At 40.9% G+C, this 26,482-nt stretch overlaps 1 protein-coding gene across 1 annotated transcript in view; it reads right to left on the bottom strand.

Annotated features, from left to right (window-relative positions):
* The window catches only part of Whamm (WASP homolog associated with actin, golgi membranes and microtubules), a 28,470-nt gene extending 4,773 nt beyond the window's left edge, over positions 1-23,697 (bottom strand). The window contains exons 1-8 of the mRNA XM_063250094.1: positions 22,408-23,697; positions 9,260-9,433; positions 7,472-7,622; positions 6,334-6,503; positions 5,188-5,356; positions 2,747-2,934; positions 449-535; positions 197-292 (exon numbers count right to left, since the gene is read on the bottom strand). Of these exons, the coding sequence (XP_063106164.1) occupies positions 197-292; positions 449-535; positions 2,747-2,934; positions 5,188-5,356; positions 6,334-6,503; positions 7,472-7,622; positions 9,260-9,433; positions 22,408-22,944 (1,572 nt within the window). The 5' untranslated portion in view covers positions 22,945-23,697. The remainder of the gene's footprint in view (positions 1-196; positions 293-448; positions 536-2,746; positions 2,935-5,187; positions 5,357-6,333; positions 6,504-7,471; positions 7,623-9,259; positions 9,434-22,407) is intronic.
* Between the last annotated feature and the right edge of the window lie 2,785 nt (positions 23,698-26,482).

The following is a 26,482-nucleotide window of genomic DNA, read 5'->3' as shown; positions in this document are numbered from 1 at the left end:
GTGACATCCAAAACAGAAGTGTTTTGTTGCATGCCTTTTGAACATTGATGCTGGGATGCCATGTGCTTCACTGCTGTTCCACAAATAGAATTTTGAAACATTTCATAATGCAGTTAACTGTTCATAATGTTCCACATGATCCGTGATCCTCATTTTCACACAGAAAGAAGTTGAGGTGATTATTTGTAGAACTTACCTCCTTATAGGCTCTTAATCGCCGGAGGGTTTTCTGGCGTTCCTGGTTTACCCATTCTTTTTTCTTCTGTTCCTCTTCTTTTATTTTGTCTCGCTTCTATATTTAAACAAGCAGATACTGTAAAGTGCTCAGAATTCCAATCATATATATCTTGACATAAAATATGACTTGACAAAGAAAGTGGCTGTACCCGTATGTCCTGCCAGAATGTCACATGATACGAAGGTGTAACATTTCCCCCCAGCTACTCACCATCTGAATGCTGTGGTGCTCGTGCAAATGTCGGACACTTTTTTCAGCCTGTTGCAATCGGAGGTGATGATTTGCTTTGCATTGATCCTAGTGGAATAACATAAATCACCTTCATGGTTTTTAATATTACCATGGGCTGTAGTAGAAAAAGTTCACAGAAAAAAAGCTTTATATTGGTGCCTTCATTAACCTCGGTTTCTGCTGTGACTTTCTGGTGCTGACCCCTCTGCAGTCATATGAAACGTCACTAGCTGCTCACAGGAGGTGCTTTGGGGGATGCAAAAGTGACTCTCTGGCCATCAGAGGACAGAAAGGCAGCACCCAGTCCTCAATGGGCCATATCCCAGCAATCTGTTGTAATGCAGGACTTTTTAACATATTCCCTATAATGTCATAAACCTTAATTATATTTCTAAAGATAACTACAAAAGTACAACTGACCTACAAGCATCTGAAAAATTACATGAAAAGCCATGTCTCATCTGTGCTTACCACTCACCATAACCTCCGGGTGTGTGGGAAATAACAGAGCAAAAATACTGACATTCACTCCATTTGTTTAGGTCCCGGCCTCAATGCCACACACTTCTCATGTCTTGGGCTATTTTAGTTTCATCTTGAACATGAGATTGTTATTACTACAATGATTATCGATGAGAAAACTGAGCTTAAAAGAGATTTAAGTAACATGCCTAAAGTCACATAGCTGCCAAGAGGCCGCACTGTGACTTCTGCAGAGCCAGGGTGGACTCCAGGACCTGACCTCAGCTCCCAGGCTGCTCAGCCTTCCTAGAACCCAGTGGCAAGAGAGCTTCCTGAAAGGTTAGTGTTTCATGTCTGGCTAAGAGAAGGTGCGGCCCTGCTGCCAAGGGCTTTGGGAGGATCATCCCACAGCTGCACAGTTGCCATGGAGACAGCCACAGCCCCACAGAGTGGCTGAAACTCAGAAAAGGGCACACATCATAGAACTCAACTTCAACTTCGACATCGAAAAGCTACCAGTCCCAAGAAAAGAACTTCAACAGACATATTCTGGCAAAGTTTTTTTTTTTTTTTAAGGTATCATTGCATGGAAACAAGTATTTTCGAAAGCTAGAAAACACACCACAATTTTATGATTTCTAAATTCTAGTAGCAAAAGACAAATATGATTAACCATATAAAATGCAGCTTTTTTCCATTTGAAAAAATTTAATTTTTAATGTTACCCTTTTTATATAAACCAGTTTTTTTTAATTAAAAGAATGGCCTTTCTCTGATTGTTAGGTTTGAACTTTACTGATACTGGTGGTTCGATTTTGTTTTTTTGAGATATGGTCTTTGGTTTTTGGTTTGGTTTTGGTTTTGGTTTTGGGTTTTTGAAACAGAGTGTCGTTCTGTAGTTCAGGCTGGCCTTGAGCTCACTATGTAGCCCAGGCTGGTCTCAAACTTGTGGCCTTCCTCCTGTCTCAGCCTCCCAAGTGGTGGGATTACAGATGTGTGCCACCATGCCCAGCTAGCCTTTCTGTCAAGGGCTATTTCTTTGAAAGCATACTTTTTAAATTGCTGGCTAATAAACACCTTTATGCTTCTTACCAAAAAGAAAAAATCAAATATAAAGAATGAAATGAGCTGGAATATATATATATATATATATATATATATATCCATATATGTGACTGATTTCATAATCCATAATTTACAATAAAACATTTTAGAATTTGTTACAGCTGATTAGAAAGTTTCTACCTCCTGTGATTTTAAAAACACTTGTACATACAGTGAACATTCAGCAGATAATTATTGAATTAATTAAAATCTGCAGATTATGGTAAATGAATAGATTCCAAAAAAAACCAAAGTACTTTTTAAGACTATTTAAAATACATTTAACTCTAGTTACTGATATCTACATAAACAAAAAACTATTTAAAATACATTTAACTCTAGTTACTGATATCTACATAAACAAAAAAATAATCATTGTATAATGAAGAACCTTATTTCCAATACCCCTTTAACTTTCGTAAAGGAAGTAATCTCAGCCAGGAATGGTGGTACATACCTGCTAACCCCAGCATTCTGGGAGACTGAGGCAGCTGGATTGCAAGTTTGGGCCCAATTTGAGCACTTTAGCAACTTGACCAGATACTGTCTCAAAGTTGAAATAAAAAAGAGCTGGGGATGTGGCTTATTGCAGAGGCCCTGAGTGCAGTCCCCAGTACCACAAAAGAAAGACACAGACCAGACAGAGAATAAATAAATAAAACACTGAAGGAAGCCCTGCAGAAGGCCTCGGGACGCCGCCAGCCGCCCTACCGTTTTGTTCCTGAGCTGGGCTCTCTTGGCGCTGATTTTGCCGCGCTTCTTCTCCAGCTGCCTGCGCCGCAGGCTGAGCGCTCTCATCTCCGCAATCTCAACGTCCTGCGCCGCCACATGACAGCTAAGGCCCTGAATTTCTTCTGGACTTTCACATGTATCGTAATAGACAACTTCATCCTGCTTCTCTACAAACACAACATAGCCAGGGATTTATTTCAGTGACATAAGCACCCGCCTGGCAAGTGCAAGGTCATGAGTTAGATTCCCAGAACCAAAAAAATAAAAATATAACATGGCACTCTTATATTTTACTATAAAAATACAAAAGTATTTTAGTGTAAGGAAAGTAAAAATCACTTGCACCGTATGGCTACCCATATCGCTTAGAACATTTTCAGTATGATGGAAATACAATTCTAATCATATAATTCTAATAGTATTATCTAGTATTGTTATCAGGACGTCCCAGGGTTCCATTTTTAACCATTTCACTGTGATGAACACCTCTACATAAATCTTGGTGCACGTCCTTATTACTTCCTTAGGAGATGAATACCCAGGCTCTTGATGCCTCATGTCATAGTGCCCACCACAAGGGAAACTCCTATCAAAGCTCCTCATAACTGCCTCACATTTCATCTTAATTACACACTGATCTTTTTAAATACTTATAACATTTTAAATGCTTATTATAACAAATTCAAACCCTACAGAAGTGCATAAAGTAAAAAGTAAAATTTTATTCTTCCTTCCCCAAATCTGCTCAGACCCATCCTCAGAAAAAAAAACTTGAACAGTTTGGCATGTATCATTTTTCATAATACTTCCTACAAATGTAAAGCACTTAAAACTTGAAAGTGCTGTAAAAATAGTTTAATCCTAGCTATTCAAACATGTTCAAGATTTAAATGAAAAACAAAGGCTAAATTTAAAGCAATTTTAGGATGAAAAAAGGATTTAAATAAATGGAGACGCTTAATCTTGGCTGAGAAGAGTCAAAACTGCAGCGATGACAATTTCCCTAAAATAATCTCCAGTGTTAAGCACAACCCCAGTCAGTATTCCAGTGAGCTTTTTGTTCGTTTTGAACTTGCCAAACTCTGAAGTTAATCTGGAAGAATAAAGGAAAACAGAGACTGGAGAAGTCACATCTTACTAGACACTAAAATGTGCTTCCCAGGTACGGGACTAGGACAGTATAACCCATGCACCCAAAGGCACTCACAGGTCAGTGGAGGACAATAGTAACTCAGAGATCTAATAATTTTGCAGATGAGCTGCAGCTATGCAAAGCAGTAGGGGAAAATGTTTTTGAAAGTCAGTGATTGGGACTGCTGAAACTTTGGGGAAAAAAGTTAGATTCCCACCACAGTACCACGAACACTTCAATGATATCTGTAATATCAAAGGAAATATTCCAAAGAAGCCAGGCATGGTGGCAAACGTCTGTAATCCCAGCATTCAAGAGGCTGAGGCAGAAAGATCATTGCAAGTTCAAGACCAGCCTAGGCTACAAAGTGAGCTCAAGGCCAGCCTGAACTGCAGAGACCCTGTCTCAAAACAACAACAAAAAACAGTGAAAAACTGGAACTCACCATATATATGATATATATATATATATATATTTTATACACACACATATGTGTGTGTGACAGAGAGAAATGTACATTCACCTCAGCAGTTTATGGTACTAATAAATGTTTGGAAGCTAATGGCCACCACTTGAGCACTTGTAAGTGTAAAGATTAAAGGTAACTTGTATTAATCTTATGATGTCTCAGTAAATTTAGTATTACAATATTTATACACGTTTTTCTTCTCCTAATGTATATATATTTTTGGTGTGCATATATATATACATATATATACACACATAAATACATGTATATATATGTAAAATGGAATACTACACAATCATTAAAATTTTCCTTAGATGGAAACATGGTTATTATGCAACAAGTGAATAAAGGGACTAACTAGAATATATAGATTTGAGGTTTTAAAAATTGATCAATATTGATTTACATCTGGCATATAAGAAAGGCTACAAAGATATACAGCACACTCTTACTACTAAATATCCCTAGGTGATGGGCTTGGTTTTTGTTTTTGTCTTTTTGTTTTTGAGTTTGTTTGTTTGTTTTTTTTTGTCCTTTTGAGACAGGGTCTTGATATGCAGTTCCAGCTGGCCTTGAGCTCACTTCGTAGCCCAGGCTGGTCTCAGACTTGCAGTAATCCTCCTGCCTCAGCCTCCAAAATACTGAGATTCTTAGGAGTGTGCCACCGTGCCCAGCTCCTGTTTTGTTCTGTTTAACAATTAATATAGATTAAACAATACTTAGAGGAAACTATAAGAAATTTCAGCAGAAGTCATAGTTTACAATAAGTCAGTGCTCCCTTACATGCGTAAACATTTTAATCTTACACATAAATATTACCTTTTATAAGTCTTTTCACAGAATCCAACTTTGTAATAAGGAGTATTTCTTCATTTTTTAATATCTCAAACTTAATCTCATATATTTCCAATTGAATTTCATAACACTGTATTTCTAATTCATCTATGATACATATATTTTTTTTGTCTTGTCCTGGAAGATCTTCCATCTTGTTTTCATGAAAAGAGAAGAGCAAGTTAAAATAGTGTATTAACAACAAACTCTAGAATCCTTTCTATTCCTTGCTCAGTACTAACTACAATACACAGGGAAGAAACAGTTCCGTTTCTCATGGCCGGATAAAAATGCCCTATTCAGCATTCATTTCAGTACTTTATGTCATCTTTGAGACACATGAGAACATCGAGGGTCTGAGAAAAGCAAGGGCACGAACACTGTCGTGGGAGGCCACGTGTCCCACCTTGTCCTGGGTAAAGGTCAGCCCCAGTGAGACAGCACTGGGGCAGAGCCTCTGGAGGGAACTGAGTTCAGAGGCCTGCACAGCGGGATGAGCGCTCTTAATAGAGCTCTCTGCTTCTCTCCACGGGTTAGTGCTGAGCGAGGACTGTGCGCACAGGGCAAGCCAGGAGGAGGCCCTGACGTGCCTGGCCATGGACTCTGCGCCTGCAGAGCAAGTGTCTGTGTTTGAGCAATCCCATCTATGGCACTGCCTTACAGCAGCCCAGGCTGAGGAGGAAGGCTGTTTACAGTGTTCTGTCCTGAAGTCCTGAGGCTACAGGAAGAAGTGAGTGTGATCCAAAGATGAAGCCCCACTCCGAGTGTCCTTCAGGCGGCCTGGAACCAGGACATAGCTCAGTAGTGCCATGCTCGCTTAGCAAGTCCAGTCCCCAGCATCAGCACCAATAAAAGGTCTACTTAAAACCACCGCTGGATTGATTTTCAAGCATATTATCCCGCCCTCCTGGCTCAGTTATGAGGAAGTGAAACCTACAAGAGAGTAGTTCAAGAACAATTTGCCCAAGAGGGAACTTGAAGGCCAACCTTCCACAGTCCCTAAAGTCCCTACTAGAAGAAGGCACTGTGGTAAGTGAAGGAGTTCATTCATGATGCCTGGTGAGAAAGGTACAATTGAAGATAAAAGTGTATCTTAAAAATAAAGTTACGTTTCACCCTTTCTCGGCATACCTTTCTCTCGATGGCAGCTTTTTTGTGGTTTAAACACAACTCTTTGGCTCGCATGAGTTGCAGGGTCTCTTTGGCAACCATGAGCTTGAGGTTCTCTAACCTGGGGGTGGCGCTGGCCCAGGCAGCCTGGCCAAATCTCTTGCTGTCCGCTTCCATTTGTTTCTGCATTTCTGTTGGGTTATAAGTAATAAAATAAAATTACAACTCATTACAAAGGGCCGAATTTATCCTTCGCCAATCCTTTATTACCTGCAAAACATCATTTTTAAAATAAATTGTTTTGTCGTAACATTTTTTATTAGCACAAAAGTAATACGTGGTCACTGATATAAAAGCTAGGAAGTCAATTAAAAAATCAGTAGTAACTCATGATCTAACTTGCTGAGGCAGCTGCTGTTTACATTTTGCTGCATATAGGGCCAGACTGTTTCTGTGTCTTGCTAGATAAATGGGCTTACGGAGTTTGACAAAAACAAAAGTAGGACCATCATTCTGCTTTGCATCTTGCTTATGTCACTTAGTATATCAGGAATTCTTATTTAAAGAGTTGCAGGGGCTCATGCTTACTAGCTATGTAGTTCTGTTTTGGGAATGTGACATATCTTAGCAGACTGAAAAGCATGAAGAATTTCCTCTTTGGGGCTGTTATGGACAGTGCTTTCAGATGAATAGAAGTCCTTCACCCTGGCTCCAAGGCCCTTGGGATATGACCCTGCCTGGCTCTCCAGCCTTCTCCCTCAAGCCCATCCCCCTACCTCGGATCTGCCAGGCACATTCAAGCCAGAGGAACCTTTCAGGGGCTCTTCCTTCCCTTGGAAGGCTGTTTCTTCTCAGCCACTGTGTTCCCTTCAGACACTGAGGCAAGTGCTCGCTCTCAGTCTTAGTGACCACCCTGGTCAAGCCCAGTTTCTCTGTCAGAGGCTCTCAGAGCCCCGAGTCGCTCTTCTGCACCTTGTTTACTCCCCCTCATTCTCCCCGTGCTGAATGACCAAGAAACAAGGACTCCTGTCCCCTCCCCAGACAGTGCAGTGTCTGCAGATGAGATCCTCACAATGAGTTCTCAGTACCTACAAGACAGTGTGTGGCACCTGATGCTTTCAGAATTAGAGCTGCGTGTATCTTAGTATAGCATTATCACCTGTTAATGCCTTAACTGTCTCCTTAAAGTAATCCACAGTGGTATCTTGAATAGTGGCAACAGCTTCTTCGGCTTCGCTGGCCCACATTTGGGCTTCCATCTGCAGGGTAGCCACTCTCTGAGGACCCAAATTATCATTATCCAGTGATTTCTGAAAAAGAAGGGGCAGCAGTAATGTAGACCCATTAGAAAATTAAAGGACATTGGTCACTGGGTTGTTCAAATTACTGTTATCACTATTAGTTAGTGAATTGAGTTTACATCCTGAGTGTGTATGAATGGCCTCTGAGCCAGATCTGCAAGACACAGGGCTTCTCTGGGCATGAAGGGAAACTCACCTGCTTTTACCTTCTGTTACTAGACTAACTTTCCCTAGAGAGGAAAGATGCTGTGTTCTTGTCATTAACACAGTTGTTTAAATGAGATCAGCATTGCTAAGCACTCGGCCTAGGGCCTGGTCCATGGCATTCTAGCTATGGCTGTGGTTTCTTTGAGGGACATGACAAGTAGCTCCTCAGTACCATGTTTCTCCTTGAAAGAAAAAATGTACTATAAATGACAGTAGGATTATGTCATTTAGGAGTTCAAGATTTTGTTCCAGATTAAGACATATCCTCCTACGGACTGCATGTCTGTGTCCCCTCAAGTCATATGTTGAAGCCTCAATCCTCTGTGATGGTGTTACAGGGTGAGGCATTTGTGGGAAATTAAACCAGCAGGATGGAGTTCTCATGAAGGAGATTAATGCCTTTCTATACAGAAGATGAGGCACAAGAGCTCTCTATCTCTGCTCTTCACCACGTGAGGACATGGCTGGATGGCCGTCCACCACCAAGGGAACACAACCTTGTCAGACACTGCTCTTGCTGGTGTTTCAGTCTTAGACTTTCCAGAACCCAAAACTATGAAAAAAGTTTCGGTCGTTTATAACACACACACACACACACACACACACACACACACACACTCCAAACAATAGACTTTCAAAAGAACAAAGAGAACAACTTGATCCAGGCTGAAGTGGCCTGATTCCCTCTAAATGAGCACCCATCTTTAGAGTACAGTAACCTGGCAGGACCTCGAGCCTGTGTGGAAGATGGCCCCATGTGAAGCACAGAGCAGGAAACCTGTCTTCAGTTCCAGTTAGGGGGATTCAAGGTGAGACGCGTGACTTTTTTGGACTCAGGTCCTTCTGCAACCCTGTAATTATGATAATGCCTTTTCCTAGGGTCACATGCAATGAAGTCAGAATTTTGACAGTATTTACTAAAATTTAAATTACTGCATTAAAACCTCTGGCCCTGCTACTGAAATATTCATCCTGTTTCTAAGAAATCTACGTGTCCCTAGAGGTGGAAAATAAACTAAAGTAAATAAATGTATCCAAAAAATACATCAGAACAAAGGTATTTAATCTTTGAAGCAGGATTCTTAGGGTACTGAGGGGATGAACTGCCTGGGCCTTGTGCATGTTAAGTACATATTCTACCACTGAGCTGTTCCCCAACCCCAGTCCTTAAAATTAATTTTAAACATAAGCTCAGTGTATCTATAATATCATCTAAACATACAGATGAACCCTAACAAAATAAAAATGCCTGAAACATAACTAAAGACATAAATATGACAGTAAGTCCGATTAAAGAATATAAGGGGACGGGGCTAGGGGTTTAGCTCAGCGGCATAAGCACCTGCCTTGCAAGCAGGCGGTCGTGAGTTCGATACCCAGTACCGGTAAAAATGAAAAATACAAAAAAAAAAAAAAAAAAAGAATATAAGGGGATGTACCAAAATATTAAGCCTTCTTGAAGTTGCATGTTCTCGCTTATTCCTAAGCGGTGTCAGTAAAAACTGGAAAAACTTAGTTGCTGCCAGAACTAATTCCCGATATACTTCATCTTCTTTTTCATAAAGTTCCATTAATGCTACCATTGTATTGGTTTTTCCATGTCCTTGAAGAATCTAGAAGGCAAAATATAAAAGTCAGTACTGGTGTTATTTATAAAATCGCACCAAACAAAACTAAATTAAAGAAACCTAGCTTGGGCATGGTGGCCCACACCTTTAATCCCAGCACTAGGGAGGCCGAGGCAGGAGGATCGCTGTGAGTTCAAAGCCGGACTGAACTTCATAGTGAAACCTTGTCTCAAAAAGAAAAAAAGAAACCTAATGTTCTCAACCTTAATACATCAATTTTAAATACTGATTAAATATGAAAATGTTGTCATGCAAAGTGTCAAATAAAATGGTATATCCATGACAAAATATCTGCCATCAGTGAGCACTGTATTTTCAAAGACAGCTTAAAAAGATGAGGACTTTTGTCCTATAAAACAAGGAAAAAGCGGAGCACAACATTTTACCTTAACATTGTACTAAGTTCACCAAGACGAGGGCCCCAAAGAGACAAATGTTAACAGCAGCTATCTGCAAGTCCTGTATGGTGAGAGGTATGTTTTCATTCAACATTTCTGACTGTAAAGAAGTATACTTCTTTCTAAAACTCATGAAGACATTCTAGAGATGTCATCAAGGACCTCGAAAACTGACAGACCTCCATCAATGACCTAGAAATTGACACCCTTCTTTGCCCAGTTCATATCCTGCCTGGCTGCTGGAGACCACTATGAATCGGCTCTGAGCAGTTAATCTAAAATTAACTAATTGGCTTTCTGTGTTTATCTGTGAGTCTGTCCTAGGCTTCGGCCCCTTGCCTGGAGATGGGCAGCAGATTCATAGTAAGTGAACCTCTATGAATCACTGGTCCTGGCTGAGGCCTGTAGTGGCCTGTGAAGCCAGAGATACCGCAAAGGGCAAGACAAGGTCACAGCTGAGGACACTTGGCTCAAACATCAATTAAGTAGATAAGAGACTGCAGCTGCAGGAATTAATCCTACGGTCTCACTCCTACCATGTCTTCATGAAGACAAGATGGTTCTCCTAAACTGACATGATTTATTACTTGAAGAGGTCTTTGAAGTGACTCCCAAGGTCCTGCTCATTGCCTGCGCTTGCCTCAGTTTCCCCACCCCTTGTTTTGGACCTAATTAAAATGGACAGTCCAAAGAAGTCTTTGTCTTAGCCCTCAGAGTCTTGAACTCAGCTAAAGGGTTCTGACCCTCCTGGAGCCCTAAAATCATACCACTTGTCTCATTTTATTTAAACCTCTGCTGTACATCCATTTGGGAGATTGGGGATCTAGGTCAGGACCTGATACCTGGCCACCAGCAGAGCAGACCCATTTGTTTAACCTGCACTGCTGTTCTGGTGCCTGCTAAGCACAGCTTCTAATATAGGGCAGAAAATATAGTGGCCATCTTATAACCAGGTGAGCCTGTCTGCTACGAAATTGCTCTCCCCACTGAAGAAGAGAGATAGGAGGGGGGAAAGGGCAGAGTGGTGACTGGTTGTCTCCAAGATCTGGAATACAGACATTCGAAAATTACAACCTGGTGCAGAAAAAGCAGATCAGTAGGAACCCAGAACAAACTGAAAAGAAAATTTAGAAACTACAGAGGCGTTGGAAAGCAGGTCCACAACACAGAGGAAAAATTGAAACAGCTGTGGCTCTCTCCCCAGCTCCTGTGGCTCATAGAGAGAGACGAGAAGGGCTCCCCACTAGCAAGCCAGGGGAGAGAATCACAGTCAGGGAGAGGCTAGAAAAGATCCCCAGAGAAGCTGAAACCCAGGGCAGGAAAGGCACTCCCCCACCCCACCTCCGGAAGCGAGGAGCCAGGCCCCTGAGCAGCTCTGTGTGAAGGGCCTGCAGGGTTTCAGGCCTGAACCTTTGCCTGCTCCCTGCATCCAGCACAAGTCCAAGGGCTCATGTCTTCCCTGTGCAGCAGCATGGGCAGCACAGGAAGTGCACAGGGTACACAGAGGGACTCTGGAACAGGGGGCACCTCACACACCCACAGGCCGTGAGGCGGGGTGGAGAAAAGCAAGACTTTCTGGGCTCCCAAAATGCAGATGCAGGAAGGAAATCGCTTATTCTAGAGATACAGAGAAAAAGTTTTGGTTTTGGATTTGTTTTCTTCTTTTTCATCTTTCCCTCTTGTTTTATTTTTCTTTTTAATTTTTAAATTTTTATTCTCATTATTTTTATCTTTTTAAAAACTTCTATTTTTTTTCTGCTACCTTTATCTAATTCTGTAACTGTCCTTCTAATACAGAAGAGAATCCTGCGCTCCACTTTTCTCTCCTCCTTCTCATCTCCCGTTGTTCAATTTTTCAAATTTTTCTTTCTGCAGTCTTGCATTCCCAATCCCTGTATATTTAATAGTATACATGAGCTTTTATGGATCTTTAAATTGTGAACTATGTTACCACTGAGTCCTTTTCTGTCATTAGTGGAGATATGGTCATTGCGTTTAGCAGGTATTTGTTGAATATCAGCATTTGGTTTGTTTTAGGGTTTATACTAAAGTAGGTTTATTTTCTAGGGTTAAGGGTGGTACATTTTGAGTTCTTATGGTATGGCAGTAACCAGTTTGTCTTGGATGATATTACTTTTGCTGACTTACTTGATATTGCCACAGTCACACAGTTTAGCAATAGTTTTTCTCTATATGCCAAAACCTGGAGTATCTTTATGACACTGACGAAACTTCAGTCTATTCCCAGAAAAATGGGTGCTGAGCCAACACATAATAAACACAAGTGACTGGGACACAAGCAAAAGACTAGGTGAGCCACACACTGAAAAATCAGGCTAAATAAAGAGCTTTCCACACTAGCAACACAGTCTTTCCACTATAAACACATGTATATCTAAGCACAAGACAAAACTAACTAAAAACCACAAAACAATAGAAACATGAGAAGACACGGCAACATAATGTCTCCAAAACCTCCCAACTCACCTAATGGGCCTTGAGAAAGAAAGCCAAAGCCACACATGTGCCTAATCATTTGAAAGGATAACAGATCAACGACAGCGTCCTCCCTGGGCTAACATAAAATATAATTCATCAGGTAATGGAACTAATAATCCGGGAGTTTACAGAAGACACAAATAAACGACAGGATACAAAATATGAATGACAAGTTTAGCAAAGAACTAGAAGCCATGAAAAGATTTCAAACAAAAATCCAGGAGATTATATTGAATAAGTTATATTGAAAGTAAGGGCAGCAGAAGTGACCCATTTGGGGACAGAATATCAGATTAAGAAGATAGGGATGTTTTTCAAGAACAATTACTCAGAGAACAGATCACTTTAGAACAATGGGAGAATACATTCAGCTGCTGTGAGAGGACACAAAGGTGACTAAGATTAATTGGAATAATTGAAAAACTAGAAGACAGCACAAAAGCTGTCTTACAGCTTACAAAGATACCTGTTTACAGAAACAGTAGCAGAAAACCTCCCAAATATTGAGAAATAATTAAATATACAAATAAGTAAGGCATATATACCCCAAAAAAGCCACACAATCAAAACAGAACTTCTCCATGTCACATCTGTAGTCAAAATACCCGCCGTCCAACACAGGGACAGAATTTTAAAAACTGTTAGAGAAAAGCGATAAACTCCTAATAAGATAAACTTAATTAGAATTATAGTGGACTTCTCAACACAAACTTTAAAGGCCAGGAAAGCTTGGAGTGAAGTATTTCAAGCTCTAAAAGACAACTTCCAATCCAGACTTACATATCCTGCAAAACTAACTTTCAAAATTGATGGAGAAAAAAGGTATTTCCATGGCAAAGAGCACCTTAAGAAATGTATGGCCCCCAAACCAGCAGTACAAAAATTCTGAAGGATACTCTTGGAAAGGACAAGGAAGCCAACAGTGCCAAAAATCTAACAGAATGAATGCACCAGGCAGAGTGAGCAGTTAAGCAGAAGGAGGATGAAAAAAATGGAAATCAGCCATAGAAAACGATGCAGTGACAGGAAGAAGTCAGTAGTTTTCAGTAATACTCTCCATGTGAATAGTCTCCATCCTCCAATCAAAAGACACAGATTTAGCCTGCAGCAGTGGCTTGCTCCTATAATCCCAGCAGTTGGGAGGCTGAAACAAGAGGGTCACCACCAGTTTGAGACCAGCCTGGGCTACATAGTTCAAGACCAGCTTGAACTACATAGCAAAAACAAAAGAACACAGATCTTCCAGGAGAACATGGCGGACAAATAACAGCAGCCACGGAGGCTCTCTGAGATTACCAGCTTAGAATCCAGGAGCAGTGCCGTGTGAGGAGTCCTAAGCGAGGGGAGATGTACCCTGCCGACCCAGGAACAAACTAAGCTGAGAGAAACCAACTGGAAATGCAATCCTGATGCTATAACAGGAACAGATAAAATCTCAGCATGGAAGCTGGATTCCACGCCATTGGAAGCTGCGATTTGAATTTTCTGCTGCTGCTACTGCGTCCCAATTGGCACAGCAGAGAGAGGGAGAGAGACTCACGAAAGCTCTGAGAGCGGGAATCGGCGAGCCAAACGGCGTTGAGAGCAGGACTGGCAGGGAGCCCTGCATTGACCTGCAGTGAGTGAGAGAAATGGGGACCCTTTCATAGACTAGGAGGCTCCAACAGAGGACATTCTGGGAATGGGCAGACTAGCCGGAACAAGGCCCTGCAGTAACTTTAGTTGCATATTCCCCTCTCATGTGGGATTGGTGGGGAGTGCTTGGCCTGGTGATGCCGTGGACTAAGATCCAGTAGGCTAGCCAAAATCAGGTCCCTGCACCTGGTGGTGCACCCTAACAGTTGAAACCTTCACTAGGTTGATCTGGAGGGACAGGCCCAGCAGAGGCTGCCCAGGTCTGTGTCTCCTAGTACACTGCAGTGGGCGGGAACACCTAGCTGGCGGATTCAAACAAACTGTAACAGACAAAGAGAAAAAAAAAAAAAAACAAAACTGGGCCTCCTACATACGCTTGTATGGAAGGAACAAAAAGTATGGGAAAAGGGAGCAAGAAGAAAGGGTCCTCAGTCCCCAATCCTGAGAACACTGATCCAGGAAAGGTAAATGCAAAAGCAAATGAAGACAGAAAACATGCAATATCAGACACAGCACCAATAGACATAAAGCGCTATCTCCAGAGCCTCATAGACGAGTTTAAAAATGAAGTAGTTAATGAAATAAAGCAAGAAATAAGTAGAATAGTTAGAGAAATGCTAAGCACCACCCAAGTAAAAACAGATGGTGGAATGGAAGAACAGAAAAACAGGGGAGAACTGTTTGATGGAGAAAATAGAGAAAACAGAATACATGAAGCAGGTTCAAAGAGATTACCAGGAAACTAAAAACTCTATTGAAAGCTGGCATAACAGCTTGAAAGAAACTAAGGATAGATTATCAGAACTGGAGGGCAGATTTGTAAGGTGGGAGCATGAAATGAAAAACTTCTTAAAAATAACAAGAAAACAAACAGCAATAATACAAAGGCTAGAAGATGATAAGAGGATCTATAACTCAAGAATTAAGAACATAAAGAAGAAGTAGGGACACAAACAAATCAACTACAAGAGATATTCACAGGATAATCCAGGAGAATTTCCCTAATTTAGCAAAAGGTAAAGACACTCAGATATATGAGGCATACAAGACCCCAGCCACCTACAACTCAAACAGAGCTACACCCAGGCATATAATAATCAAAATTCCAGAAATCCAATATAAGAACAGAATATTAAAAGCCATCAGAGACAAGAAACAGATCACTTACAAGGGAACACCCATCAGAATTATAGCAGACTTCTTGGCACAAACCATCACATCACGAAGAGCATGGGGGGAAATAATTCAAGCTTTGAAAGACAACAACCTCCAGCCAAGATTGATATATCCTGCACAACTGTCCCTAGAAATTGATGGAAAAACAAGGTGCTTCCAGGATAAAGAGGAACTAGGGGAATTTGCAACCACCAATTCAACTCTACAGAGATTACTGCAGGATATTCTAAAAATGAAAAATACCAAGATTCCAGAAACAGTGGCAGAGAGGCCACAATGAATGGAGCAGAAAGCAAAATGAAGAGGACAAACTGACAAGTAATGACAGAAAAAGAGCTCAACAGAAATGAGGCAGAAAAGGTTGAATGGTAGGAATAGCCATTTTGGAGAAAACAAGACATCATAATAGGTAGTGCTGATTTAATATCCTCTTGTTTTGAAGTCCCATCAAGCTTCTGTTCTTCTGTCTCCATCGGTTTTAACCTGTTGTATCTTATTGGATTTTATTATATGTGATAATATAAACAAAAACTTTTATAGATAAGGAGATTATACAGAAACCATTGTTCATTTTCTGTTAGTTGATTCTAAATACCCTGTAATACTGTCATTCTCTTGAATGGTTTGACATTGTCTTGATATGTTTGATGCTACAGTATATGAAGTTATACCCAAAGATTTTAAGGGAAGAGACACTATGGTAACTACTATTATGTCGAGATTATCTTGTGGTGAAACACTGTTTTGCTTAAATGGCTATGTTTTGACCTGCACTGTTTTGTTGTTATGCCCTCTTTTTTTTATCTCAATCTCCTTTTTATTATCTACTTTTTCATTTTTATCCTTTTAATTAAGGGAAAAATAAATAAAAAATAACAGGATATATTACAGTAACCCACTTTGATTTCCTATTAACTTGATTTGAAACCCTATATTGCTCTCACCATCTTGTTTTGACTGATTTTCCTCTATTCTGTTATGCTTGATAGTACCAAGTTCAAAAGTATCAGCAAAACTATGAAGACAATAAGATTCATTATGACACCCATTCTGGTTGACTATTATCTTCTTTTGAAGTCCTCTAATGTCTCCAATATTTTGGTTTTATTGGTCTTATTCTTTACTGTTTTGTTCAATTTTATTATAACTGATGATATAGGCAATTCTTTTTAAGATAACAAGAGGCATTATGGTAACCATTGTTGATCAGTTTGTTTTTACATTATGTATTATGTCCATCCTTTTGATTTGACTGACTCTGTCCTGTTATGTCACATTTGGTTTTACTTTCTTCAAAAAAAAAAGTAATAAGAACTGTGGGAGTAATAAAACCCAAATGTGTAATTGTCATTGTACAAAAGAAAGGAAAAGAAAGTGCTCTTAAGGATATAACTGCATATATATTTAAGTGTATAAGACAGATAACCATATTACTGAGTTTTGTTGGATCATTGAACAAAACTGCTTGCAGTCTCACTGTTTGAAAGTCCCCTCTATATGCTTTAATTTTGTAACTTGAACAACTATTTCTAAGATAACAATATGTAATTAACTAGCAATTTTCTACTGTTTATTTTTTCTGAAATTCTGTATAACTTGTACCCTTTTTCTGTTTTTTTCTTTTTTTCTCCTTAAATAAAATTTAAAACAAATAAAAAATAAAGGAAAAAAAAAGAACAAAACAAACCAAAAAAAAAAAATAAAAGAACACAGATAAGCAGAATGGAGCAAGACACAAAACCCAATGATATGCAATATACAAGAAACATACTTAATCAAAAAGAAATACAAGGATTTAAGATCAAAGAATGGAAAACAATATTCCATGCAATGGGAACCAGAAGAAAGCAGAATTAGCTATCCTAATTTCAGACAAAGTGGGTAATAATTATAAACATACAGTATATGCACCAAATGCCAGCATGCCCCAACTTCATGAAACACTCTGAATGTAAAAAAATCAGATAAAACACCAACACAATCATAATGGGAATCTCAATATCCCACTGTCACAAACAGATCAACTAGACAAAAACATCAATGAAAAAATACAAGAGTTGAACCAACCTTTTAAACAATTAGACTAAAAAGGTACCTACAGGGTGTTTCTTCCACTGAATACACAGAATATATATTCTTCTCAGCACCACACGGGACTTTCTCCAAAATAGACCACATGCTAGACTAGTGATGGCAAACCTTTTAGAGACCAAGGTCCCAAATTGCAACTCAAAACCCATATATTTATCACAAAGTGCCAACACTGCTAGACTATACAGCGTGCTTAAGTAAATACAAACAATAAAAGTTATCCCATGCATATTATCAAAGCACACTGCAATGAAACTAGAAATCAATGAAGAAAGAAGCCATGAAAATTATGCAAACAAATGGAAATTAAACTACATTCTCTTGCATAATCAGTGAGTCACAGAAGTAATTAGACAGTTTCTAGACTCAAACAATAATGGCAGTACTACATATCAGAACCTATGGCACACAATGAAAGTGATCTTAAGCAACCAGTTTATAGCTGTGAATGCCCACATCAGAAAAACAGAGCAAGCACAAAAACAGTACATTCTTGACTTATGAACATTCAAGTTGCAAACTGTCATAGATAATGAACAGACTTTGCATTATGAAGGTTCCTAGATGCGAACAAACTGCAGAAGTAGTTTCAGTATCTGCCAGAAGTTGTGTTGCTGTGTGTTTATGGTACAGTGTGATAGTGTACAGTAGTACAGTGCACTGCAGTGATGGCAAACCTTTGGAGCATTCAACGATACAGCCTTCTGCAGCATGTGTGCCATAGGTTCACCACTACTGCCATAGCCAACGTTCCCCCCACAAAAAAGGAAAGACCAACTAAATGCAATTAGAAATGGAAAAGTTAATATACAACAGACTCAACCAAAATCAAGATTATTAGTCAGTACTGTGGTACCTCAATTACAAACTTAATTTGTTTTCTGACTTTGGGGAAGATGGCTGCATTTGTGTTTGTGTGGGGAATATGGCCATTGTTGTGTTTGTCACCCCGTGTGGAGTTTTTGAATGGAAGCAAAATTTTGCCAAATGCATTTGTTTGTGAACCAAACAGAAGCGTTTCATGAACCAGGGTGTTATTGTACTTTGAGAACCTGTACTCTAATAAAATGGAGAATTTGTAATAGATTCCTAGATATATATAAGTTACCAAAGCTGAACCAAGAAGACATGAAAATATTGAATAATCCAATATTATCAGGCAAAGAGATTGAAGAAGTAATAATAAGCTACCAACTAAGAAAAGTACAGATATAGATAGATTCACTCCCCAATTCTTCAAGAACGTTAGGAAAGATCTGATAAAATACTCCTCAAACTCTTTAATGAAAGGAAATGGGAGGAATGTTCCCAAAGTCACTCTTGGAAGCTAGCATCACCCTGATGCCAAAACCAGAAAAAAACAGTCAACAAAAAAGGAAAACAAAAAAAGGTAGTCCTTTAAATGAATATTGATGCAAAAACCCTCAATAAGATACAGGTGCCACAAACCATCTAAAAGACCAAGTAGGATTCATCCCAGGGAGGCAGAGATGACCAGCATACACAAATCAACACATGTAATGCACCACACAAACAGACGCAAGGACAAAAATCGCATTATCACAGTTGACAGAGAAAAAGCCTTTGATAAATGTGATTAAAAACCCTGAAGAAAATAGGTATAGAAAAGTCTTTATCTCAATCTGATAAAAAACATAAGTGACAAATCAACAGCCGGCATCATATTAAATGAGAAGAAATTGAAAGCTTTCATTCTATAATCAAGAGCAAAAGAAGGTCAACTGCCATCACCACTACTGTTTGATACAGTTCTCAGAACATTAGCCAGAGAAATCAGGAAAGAGAAAGAATCAACAGGAATATGTATAGGAAAGGAAGAAGTCAGTTTATCATTATCTGCAGATGACATGATTCTCTACATGGAAGACCCAAAAACTTCCACCAAGACTCCTAGAATTAGTATCCAAATTCAGTAATGTAGTAGGATACAAAGTCAACACACACAAAAATTAACAGCGTTCTTACACACCAGTGATAAAACTCTCCAAGAAAGAAATTAAGAGAAAAAAAAACTTTCACAATTGCATCAAAAAAAGTTAAATGCCTAGGAATTAACCTAACCAAGGAAGTGAAAGAGCTCTACAACAAAGCTACAACACTCTGAAGAAGATTAAAAAGGGCATCTGAAAATGGAAAGATATCCCCTGTTCCTGGATAGGCAAAACAAATATACTCAAAATGGCAATTTCCAAAATTGATATGCAGATTCAGTGCAATCCAAATCAAAATATCAATAGTATTCCTCACAAAACTAGAGAAAATAATCTTAAAATCATATGGAGCCAGAAGAGACCTTGTTCTGTTTGTCTGGATGTGCCTCCTGTGGGGAGGGGAGGGTTTTTCCAAGGACTGAATCTCGAGTTTGTGATTGGCTCATGGTTTAGTGCTGGGACTGGGAGAGCGAGTGCTACACCCGCCCCAGGGCAAGTAGCCTGCATACAATAAAAGGGGCAGAAAGAGGCTTCTTTACCCTCTTTTTTGCTCCTGTTGCTTTTGGTATCTCCGCCACCATGAACTGTTGCCCCTCTGCCATGTGCCACCCTGTCTTGGAGCCAGCTGATTTTGGACTGAAACTACAAACTATTAGCTAAAACAACCTTTCTTCCTTAACTTGGGTGTCAAGGTATTTTGTTTCAGCAGCAAGAAAAGTAACAAAGACAGACCTAGAATAATCAAAGCAACCCTGAGCAACAAAAGACAAGGCAGCACAACCCCAGGCTTCAAGTTATGCTACAAAGCTACAGTGATAACTACAGCATAATGTTGGTAAAAAGCAGACATGCGCATCAACGGAACAGAATTAAAGGATACAGAAACAACTCCAAGCACATTCAGATCCCTGATCTTTGACAAAGGAACCAAAAACTTACAACAGAGGAAAGACAACCGCTTTACCAAGTGGTGCTGGGATAACCCACATGTAGACTGAATCTAGACCTGTATCTCTCACCATGTTCTAAACTAAAATCAAAATGAATCAAAATCTGTATATTAAAATAGAAATCCTTAATAAGGATTATTGAAGATAAAACAGGTAAAACCTTCAAAGATATGTGGAGGCAAGGAATTTCTGAACAAAACCCCAATGGCACAAGAAGTAACAGCAACCATCAACATATGGAATCACAGCAAGTTACAAAGCTTATGCACAGCAAAAGAAACAACTAAGATTGAAAAGAGATGACACATAAAATGGGGGAAAATTCTGGCAGTTTTTTTTTTTTTTGTATTGGGGATCGAGGGGATCAAACTCATGACCTCGCACTTGCCAGGCAGGTGCTTACGCCACTGAGCTAAATCACCAGCCCCTGCCAGCTATTCTTGAAGCACAGAACTAATATCTAGAATGCGTAAACAACTCAACAATATTAGATCCCCCAAAATAAAAGATCCAATCAAAAACTGGGCAGCTGAAATGAACAGACACTTCTCAGAAAAATAAATAAAAATGGCCAACAAACACAAGAAAAGATGTTCAGCACATTTAGCTATTAGAGAAACACAAATTAAAACAACACTGAGATCCCATCTTACTCCATAATGAATGGCTATCATCAAGAAATCAGATAACAACAAATACTGGTGAGTGTACTGTACGGAATGAGAACCCCTTCGCCATTGTTGGTGGGAATGTTAAACTAGTACAATCTCTGTGGAAATCAACATGGAGGGTTCTAAAAAACTAAAAATAGAAATTCCATTTGACCCAGCTATTCCCCTTCTAGTTATCTTTCTGAAAAGATTAAAGTCATCGTCTTACAGTGATACATGCATACCCATATTAATAGTAGTACAACTCATAACAGCTAAATCATAAAAACAGTCTATACGTCTATCAACAGATGAATGGTTTAAAAAAATGTGGTGCTACATGCAATGGAGTAGTACTCAGCCATAAAGAAGGATAAACTTGAGTCATTTGTAGAATGAATGCACCTTGATATCACAATGTTAAGTGAAATATATCTGACACAGAAGCTTAAATATCACATGGATTCTTCTATATGAGAAATCCAAAATATAAATAAATAGCAATACAAGTAAAATAATAAAGAGCAAAATAAAAGGTAAGAGGAAGTAGGAAGATAGATCTTTTGCATATGGAACGGGAACTGAGAGATAGAGTTACAGAAGAAGGGAAAAGGGGATAAAAAGTTAACGTGTACCAACTCGCCATGAGAAGTGTGATCATCTTGTACCACAAACGCGTACTAATTTTTAAAAGAGAAATAAAATCAAGTTATAGACTTTTTAAAACCAATAAATTCTTGAAGTCTTCTACTTCCATTCTTCTCCTAAAGGATGAACTGATATAATGTCAGACACGGCTTTGTCCAGGTAATAATACAGGAGTGTTTAAGAGAGAAAAAGTCCCCTGGTCAAAATTAAAACACACAGGCACAAAAGTAAAAAGGCAACTGTCACTTTTCAGCCCTATTTCCTAAACTATTCAGAAAAAAAAATCCAGAATCAAAACATTCACTTAATTTTATACATTCTAGCAAATACAAATTCCGAAGTCAATTTCGCTCCTATTCTAAATGAGTATTAAACTTATATACACTTCCATGGACACAGTATGTTTTATATTTCAAACTCTTCACCCATTTCTGAGCTTCAAACAAACAGATGAATTAAAGGATGTAACCAGCCAGTTCAGTAGTGTGAGCTTTACACTAACGCATGCTTAATACTTTCTGAATGAACTTCAATTTAGAAAAACTCTAACTTTTCCAATATCTCCATATATAAATGTTGGAGTTTAATGAGAAACTATTTCTCTCTGTGTGACATCATTACCAAGAACCAAGTTTGATTTAAAAAAAAAAAAATCAAGGAACTCAAAAGTTGATAGCCTAAATCCCTGTAGTCTCATACGGTAAAGAAAATCAAGACAGAAGTGGGTGTGAAACATCGACACACCAAACCCACATCAAATGACCCACCTCACTAACAACCACGTTTTTAAAACCACTTTAGTTTGAAAGCCTCTAGGACGTCCTGTCGGTTTCCATCCCGATCTTCCCCGGAGAACCGAGGTCGGCTTCCTTGCGTCCGCGGTAGCATTTCCCAGGCGCGGGCCTCCCCGCAACCCCGCCGCCCGCGCGCGGCTCCGCGCCCTCCTCCGCGCGCCCGCACCTGCCTCAGTTGCTCGCCGCTCTTCTCCTTGTCCGCGCGCAGCTGGCTCCTCCGGAAGGCGTCCAGGGTCTCGCTGTCTTCCCCCGCGAGAGGTCGCGGGAAGAGCGCGTCGCGCACGGTGTCCCCGCCGCAGATGTCGGCCGCCGCGTCCAGGTAGCGCTCCAGCCCCGCGCACAGCTCCTGCAGCGCCGCCTCGTCGGGGCCCGCAGGCCGCGCCCCCCACACGAGCGCCCACAGCGCGTTCCCCAGGCCGCGCGGCTCGGCCAGCTCGGGCGGCAGCGCCGGGAAGAGGCGCTCCAGGCCCGGGGCCAGCGCCACCAGCTGCTGGTGCGCGCCGCGCAGCCCCGCGGCCGACAGCACCTCGGCCCAGGCCGGCGCGCGGCCGGTGGCCGAGCGGTCATGGCAGGTCACCGCGAACTGGCGCTCCGCCGCGTTCCAAGCCACCAGGAAGCGCAGGCGCCGCCGCTGGGGCGCCGCGAACAGGTCCCGGCGCAGCGGCACCCAGCCCTCCAGGCTGTCGGGCTGCTCTTCCTCCATGGCCGCCCTGACGCCGCTCGGCTGGCCGGGCCCACGTCACCCTCCCCGGCGGCCGATTGGCAGGGCGGATGACAGCAGGAAGAGGCCGCGCTGGCCAACCAAACCTCTCGGAGCCAGCCGGGTGGCCCAAGCCTGTAAATTCCAGCACCGTAGTCTCAAGTACGAAGTCCAGCCTGGAAAACAGCGAAACTGGGAGGGCGAGGGTGTCCTCAGTAGCGGACCGCCCCTTGGTCAGCCGCGGGTAGCAGGAGTGGGTGGTGACTCGCTTCCAACTCGGTCATCACAGACCAGTCCGCGTAGCCGCCCCGCTGGCGCCGGGCCGCCTCGCACCTCGCCTTCATCACCTTTGCACAGAGTGAGGAAATATTTATTAAATGAACGCGTTGCATTTTTAGTTCCCTGCACTAAGCCCTGAACTTCTTGAGAACAGGGACCCGGTTGGCTCAGTCTTCCGTCATCAGGAACCCAGCGAAGACGTGGTCCCAGCCCCGGACAATGTATTCCGGGAACGTCAAACATTCAGTGCAGCACAGCAGTTCCTTATTGAGGATCTCTGGGAGCCACGCAAGGGGGAGAAGCTGCGGCTTCCGTTCTGTGGATGCCACAGGCTACAGCTGCTTTCCTACTCCTGGCGCTCTCCTGGGGGGTCTGTGGGCTGAGTGTGGACACCAGGTCTTAAGGAGGACACTGCTTTGCCCCAAGGAGCACAGGGCCTCTGGGCCTTTCTGTCCCATGCTCCTCACCTTTAGCTGAGGTGATCTATTTTCCCCAAAGTATTTTTATATATTATTCTACTTAATATGATACAATAATCTGTTTTAAATCTTTTTTGCATATTCATCACCATAAGCTTTTTTTTTTTACTATATTTGCTTTATATTGTTTTATCCTGTGTAGTTGTTTCCTACTTAATTTGATTTTTCAAAATGAAACTAGGAGAGCTTTTAATTATAAAAGTATAATTTTTCATTTTGCAAGATAGGAATAAGTTTGTCTTCTTAGAAAAGAAATACAAAAAAAAAAAAAAAAGCCAAAAATACATACCAAATCTAACAGTGTTTATACTAGGGTGCATGGCTGGTTTGTGTTTTTTTTTTTTTTTTGCCATACAGTTCTTTTATAGTGTATTCATCTAAGCCAAGTGGCATACATTACTATTATGATAAAAAGGAAATACTTTAAAAGAAAGATAAATATGATTATTACAAAACAGACATTATCAAAAGTAAAGTAAAAATAACTCAAGATAAACTGTCCCCATTGTGTGTATGTGTTCATTTGTATGCATGCATGCAAATGTCTGTATGAATATTTGTGAATGATTTTGTTTTAGTCCATTCTAGGTACTACTGTAGTGATTCTACATCCAGTGAGAGCTATTTCTTGCTTTGTAGATAACTTTACTGATTTCTCATAGGCTAAGAAGGGACAAAGGAGCCCCCCTCGGCAGCCTCCAGAAGGACACTCATCCTGCCTCATGACCTGCATCTCTCGGAAGGCGCATTTGCAAACACCTCACACTAAGGATTAAGCATTACATGAATTTGGGGTAACATAAACCTATGTGTATTTGTGTGATAATTTTAATGGGTTCAGTTTAACTGGGCCACAGAGATGCCCAGATATTTGGTCCAATATTATTTTGGCTGTGTCTCTGAAGATGGTTCTGGATGAGTTAACATTTAACTCTATAAACTGGCCTGGGGGTGCATGCCTGTGAGCTCAGCACTCCCTAAGCTGATACAGAAGGATCACCACGACTTTGAGGCCACCCTGAGTTACATGGTGAGAATTTTTTTTTTTTTTACTCTGAAGATTAAGTCAGATTGCTGTCTGATGTGGCTGGGCATCATCCAGTCGCTAAAGGCTCAGAAAGGCTGAGAGAGACTTCCTCCTGCCAGCTTGCTTTCCTCTAAACTGGGAAACCAGGTTTTGTCTTTCACTCACAGTGACACATTGGCTTCTCAGTGTTGAGCTTGCCAGCCTTTGCCTGGAGCTGTAGCAGAAAATGCCCCTGCCCTTGCTGCCAGTAAGTTTGTTAGTTGCTCAAGTAACACCCAATTTACTTCAGTCCTTGTTACAGTTCTGTAACTACTGTCCCCTACAAATGGCTGCTCACTGTAATGCATATTATAAGGACCACTCAAAGACAGCTACTTCCCACTTACAGATCTTATAAGAATGCTAGCCCACCACTGTTCAGGTCCTGATACTTTGGGAATGAATCCCTATCAGTGCCTGTTGATGTTCAATATATCTGCCTCCAAATCCTGGGTGACATTTCAGTGTTTCTGTTTGCTGCTGATCTACAACTGTCTGATCTCCTGGGCCTTTGCTAACTACTTAATGTGGTCCTTGTCGGCCTCAGTAATCATGCAGCCAGTTCACTGTAATCTCTTTCCATATACCTCAACGATGAGACTCTAGTCTAGAGATGAATACATGCTCCACATGAGAAAGAGAGAGGATCTAAGCATTTGTCTGGCCCTGAGAGCCAGCAACCATTGTGACACTGTCGCTTTAGGAGCAGCTTAGCACCTTCAGCTCCTGCCCTGGCCTCTTGGAGTGTGAAGAGCAGAGGCCTGCTTGGTGCTTCCTCCCACAGGACAGACTTCCTGTTTGAGAGACTCAAGCCAAAGAAAGATTTTAATATTAGCTAAATTGTGTTGGGTTTCTAGATTTAATACACATTCACTTACTGAAGTTGCGACTGATTTCAAGGTGAGATTAGGGTACGGCAAAGCAGCTGGGCAATTGAGCATGACCTGTCAATCAGTGAGAACTGTCAGCCATAGAGATTCAGGACAGTTGCGCAGAACACCAGCTGAGCCCTGTGCCTAAGACACACCAATCAGAGATCACTGTCTTCAGTTCTTCTGACATGAGATCAAGCAAGGTTTTGGTAGGACAGCCTAGAGTGACATCACAAGGGGGCGGGAAATCTATAAAAAGCTAGTGGCCATTACCCTGGAGTGAGCCTTTCAAACCCCACTGCAGTGCTACAGGATGGACTTTTCTTTAACTGGCCTGCCCTCAAGGTGCAGAGCACCTTGTTTTCAGAATACTTTTTTCCTTTTTTCTCCCTACTTTTACCTTTTTTACTAAATATAAAATCTCTATGTTCTTTGCAGTTCTTGTCCAATTCTTTGAACAGGACAACAAGCACCTAGAGGGACCCCTTGAGGGTCCTGCTCCCCATTATCAGAGAGACATACAAGTAGGCTGTTCAGAAAGTCATAGGATCTACTGATTTTGATTCAGAGAGAATAATTGCCACTTAAGGTACACTTCAAAGGAATGATGGGAGGGAAAGAAGTTGCACTGAATACCATGGAGCTGGGCTTACTGCAAACTGTCCCACTCCATGTAGTCAGCCATCCAACCCCAGGTCTCCAGTCCCACCCTAAATGAAGAAACGCAGAGCACAGCATGTGATTTCTCCTGGTGACACTTGAGTGGTGAGAAATAGCAAGACAGCTCTTGTCAGGTCTATATTTGGACTTGAACTCCTGGCAGGCCTGTTGCTATTTGTGGTTCG

The sequence above is a fragment of the Cavia porcellus genome, unplaced genomic scaffold (genome assembly GCF_034190915.1).
Source record: "Cavia porcellus strain 051 isolate PalLab524CR breed Dunkin Hartley unplaced genomic scaffold, mCavPor4.1 scaffold_6, whole genome shotgun sequence".
Taxonomy (NCBI): domain Eukaryota; kingdom Metazoa; phylum Chordata; class Mammalia; order Rodentia; family Caviidae; genus Cavia; species Cavia porcellus.
Note: the sequence above shows the minus strand (reverse complement) of the source record. Positions and strands in the feature narration are given on the sequence as shown.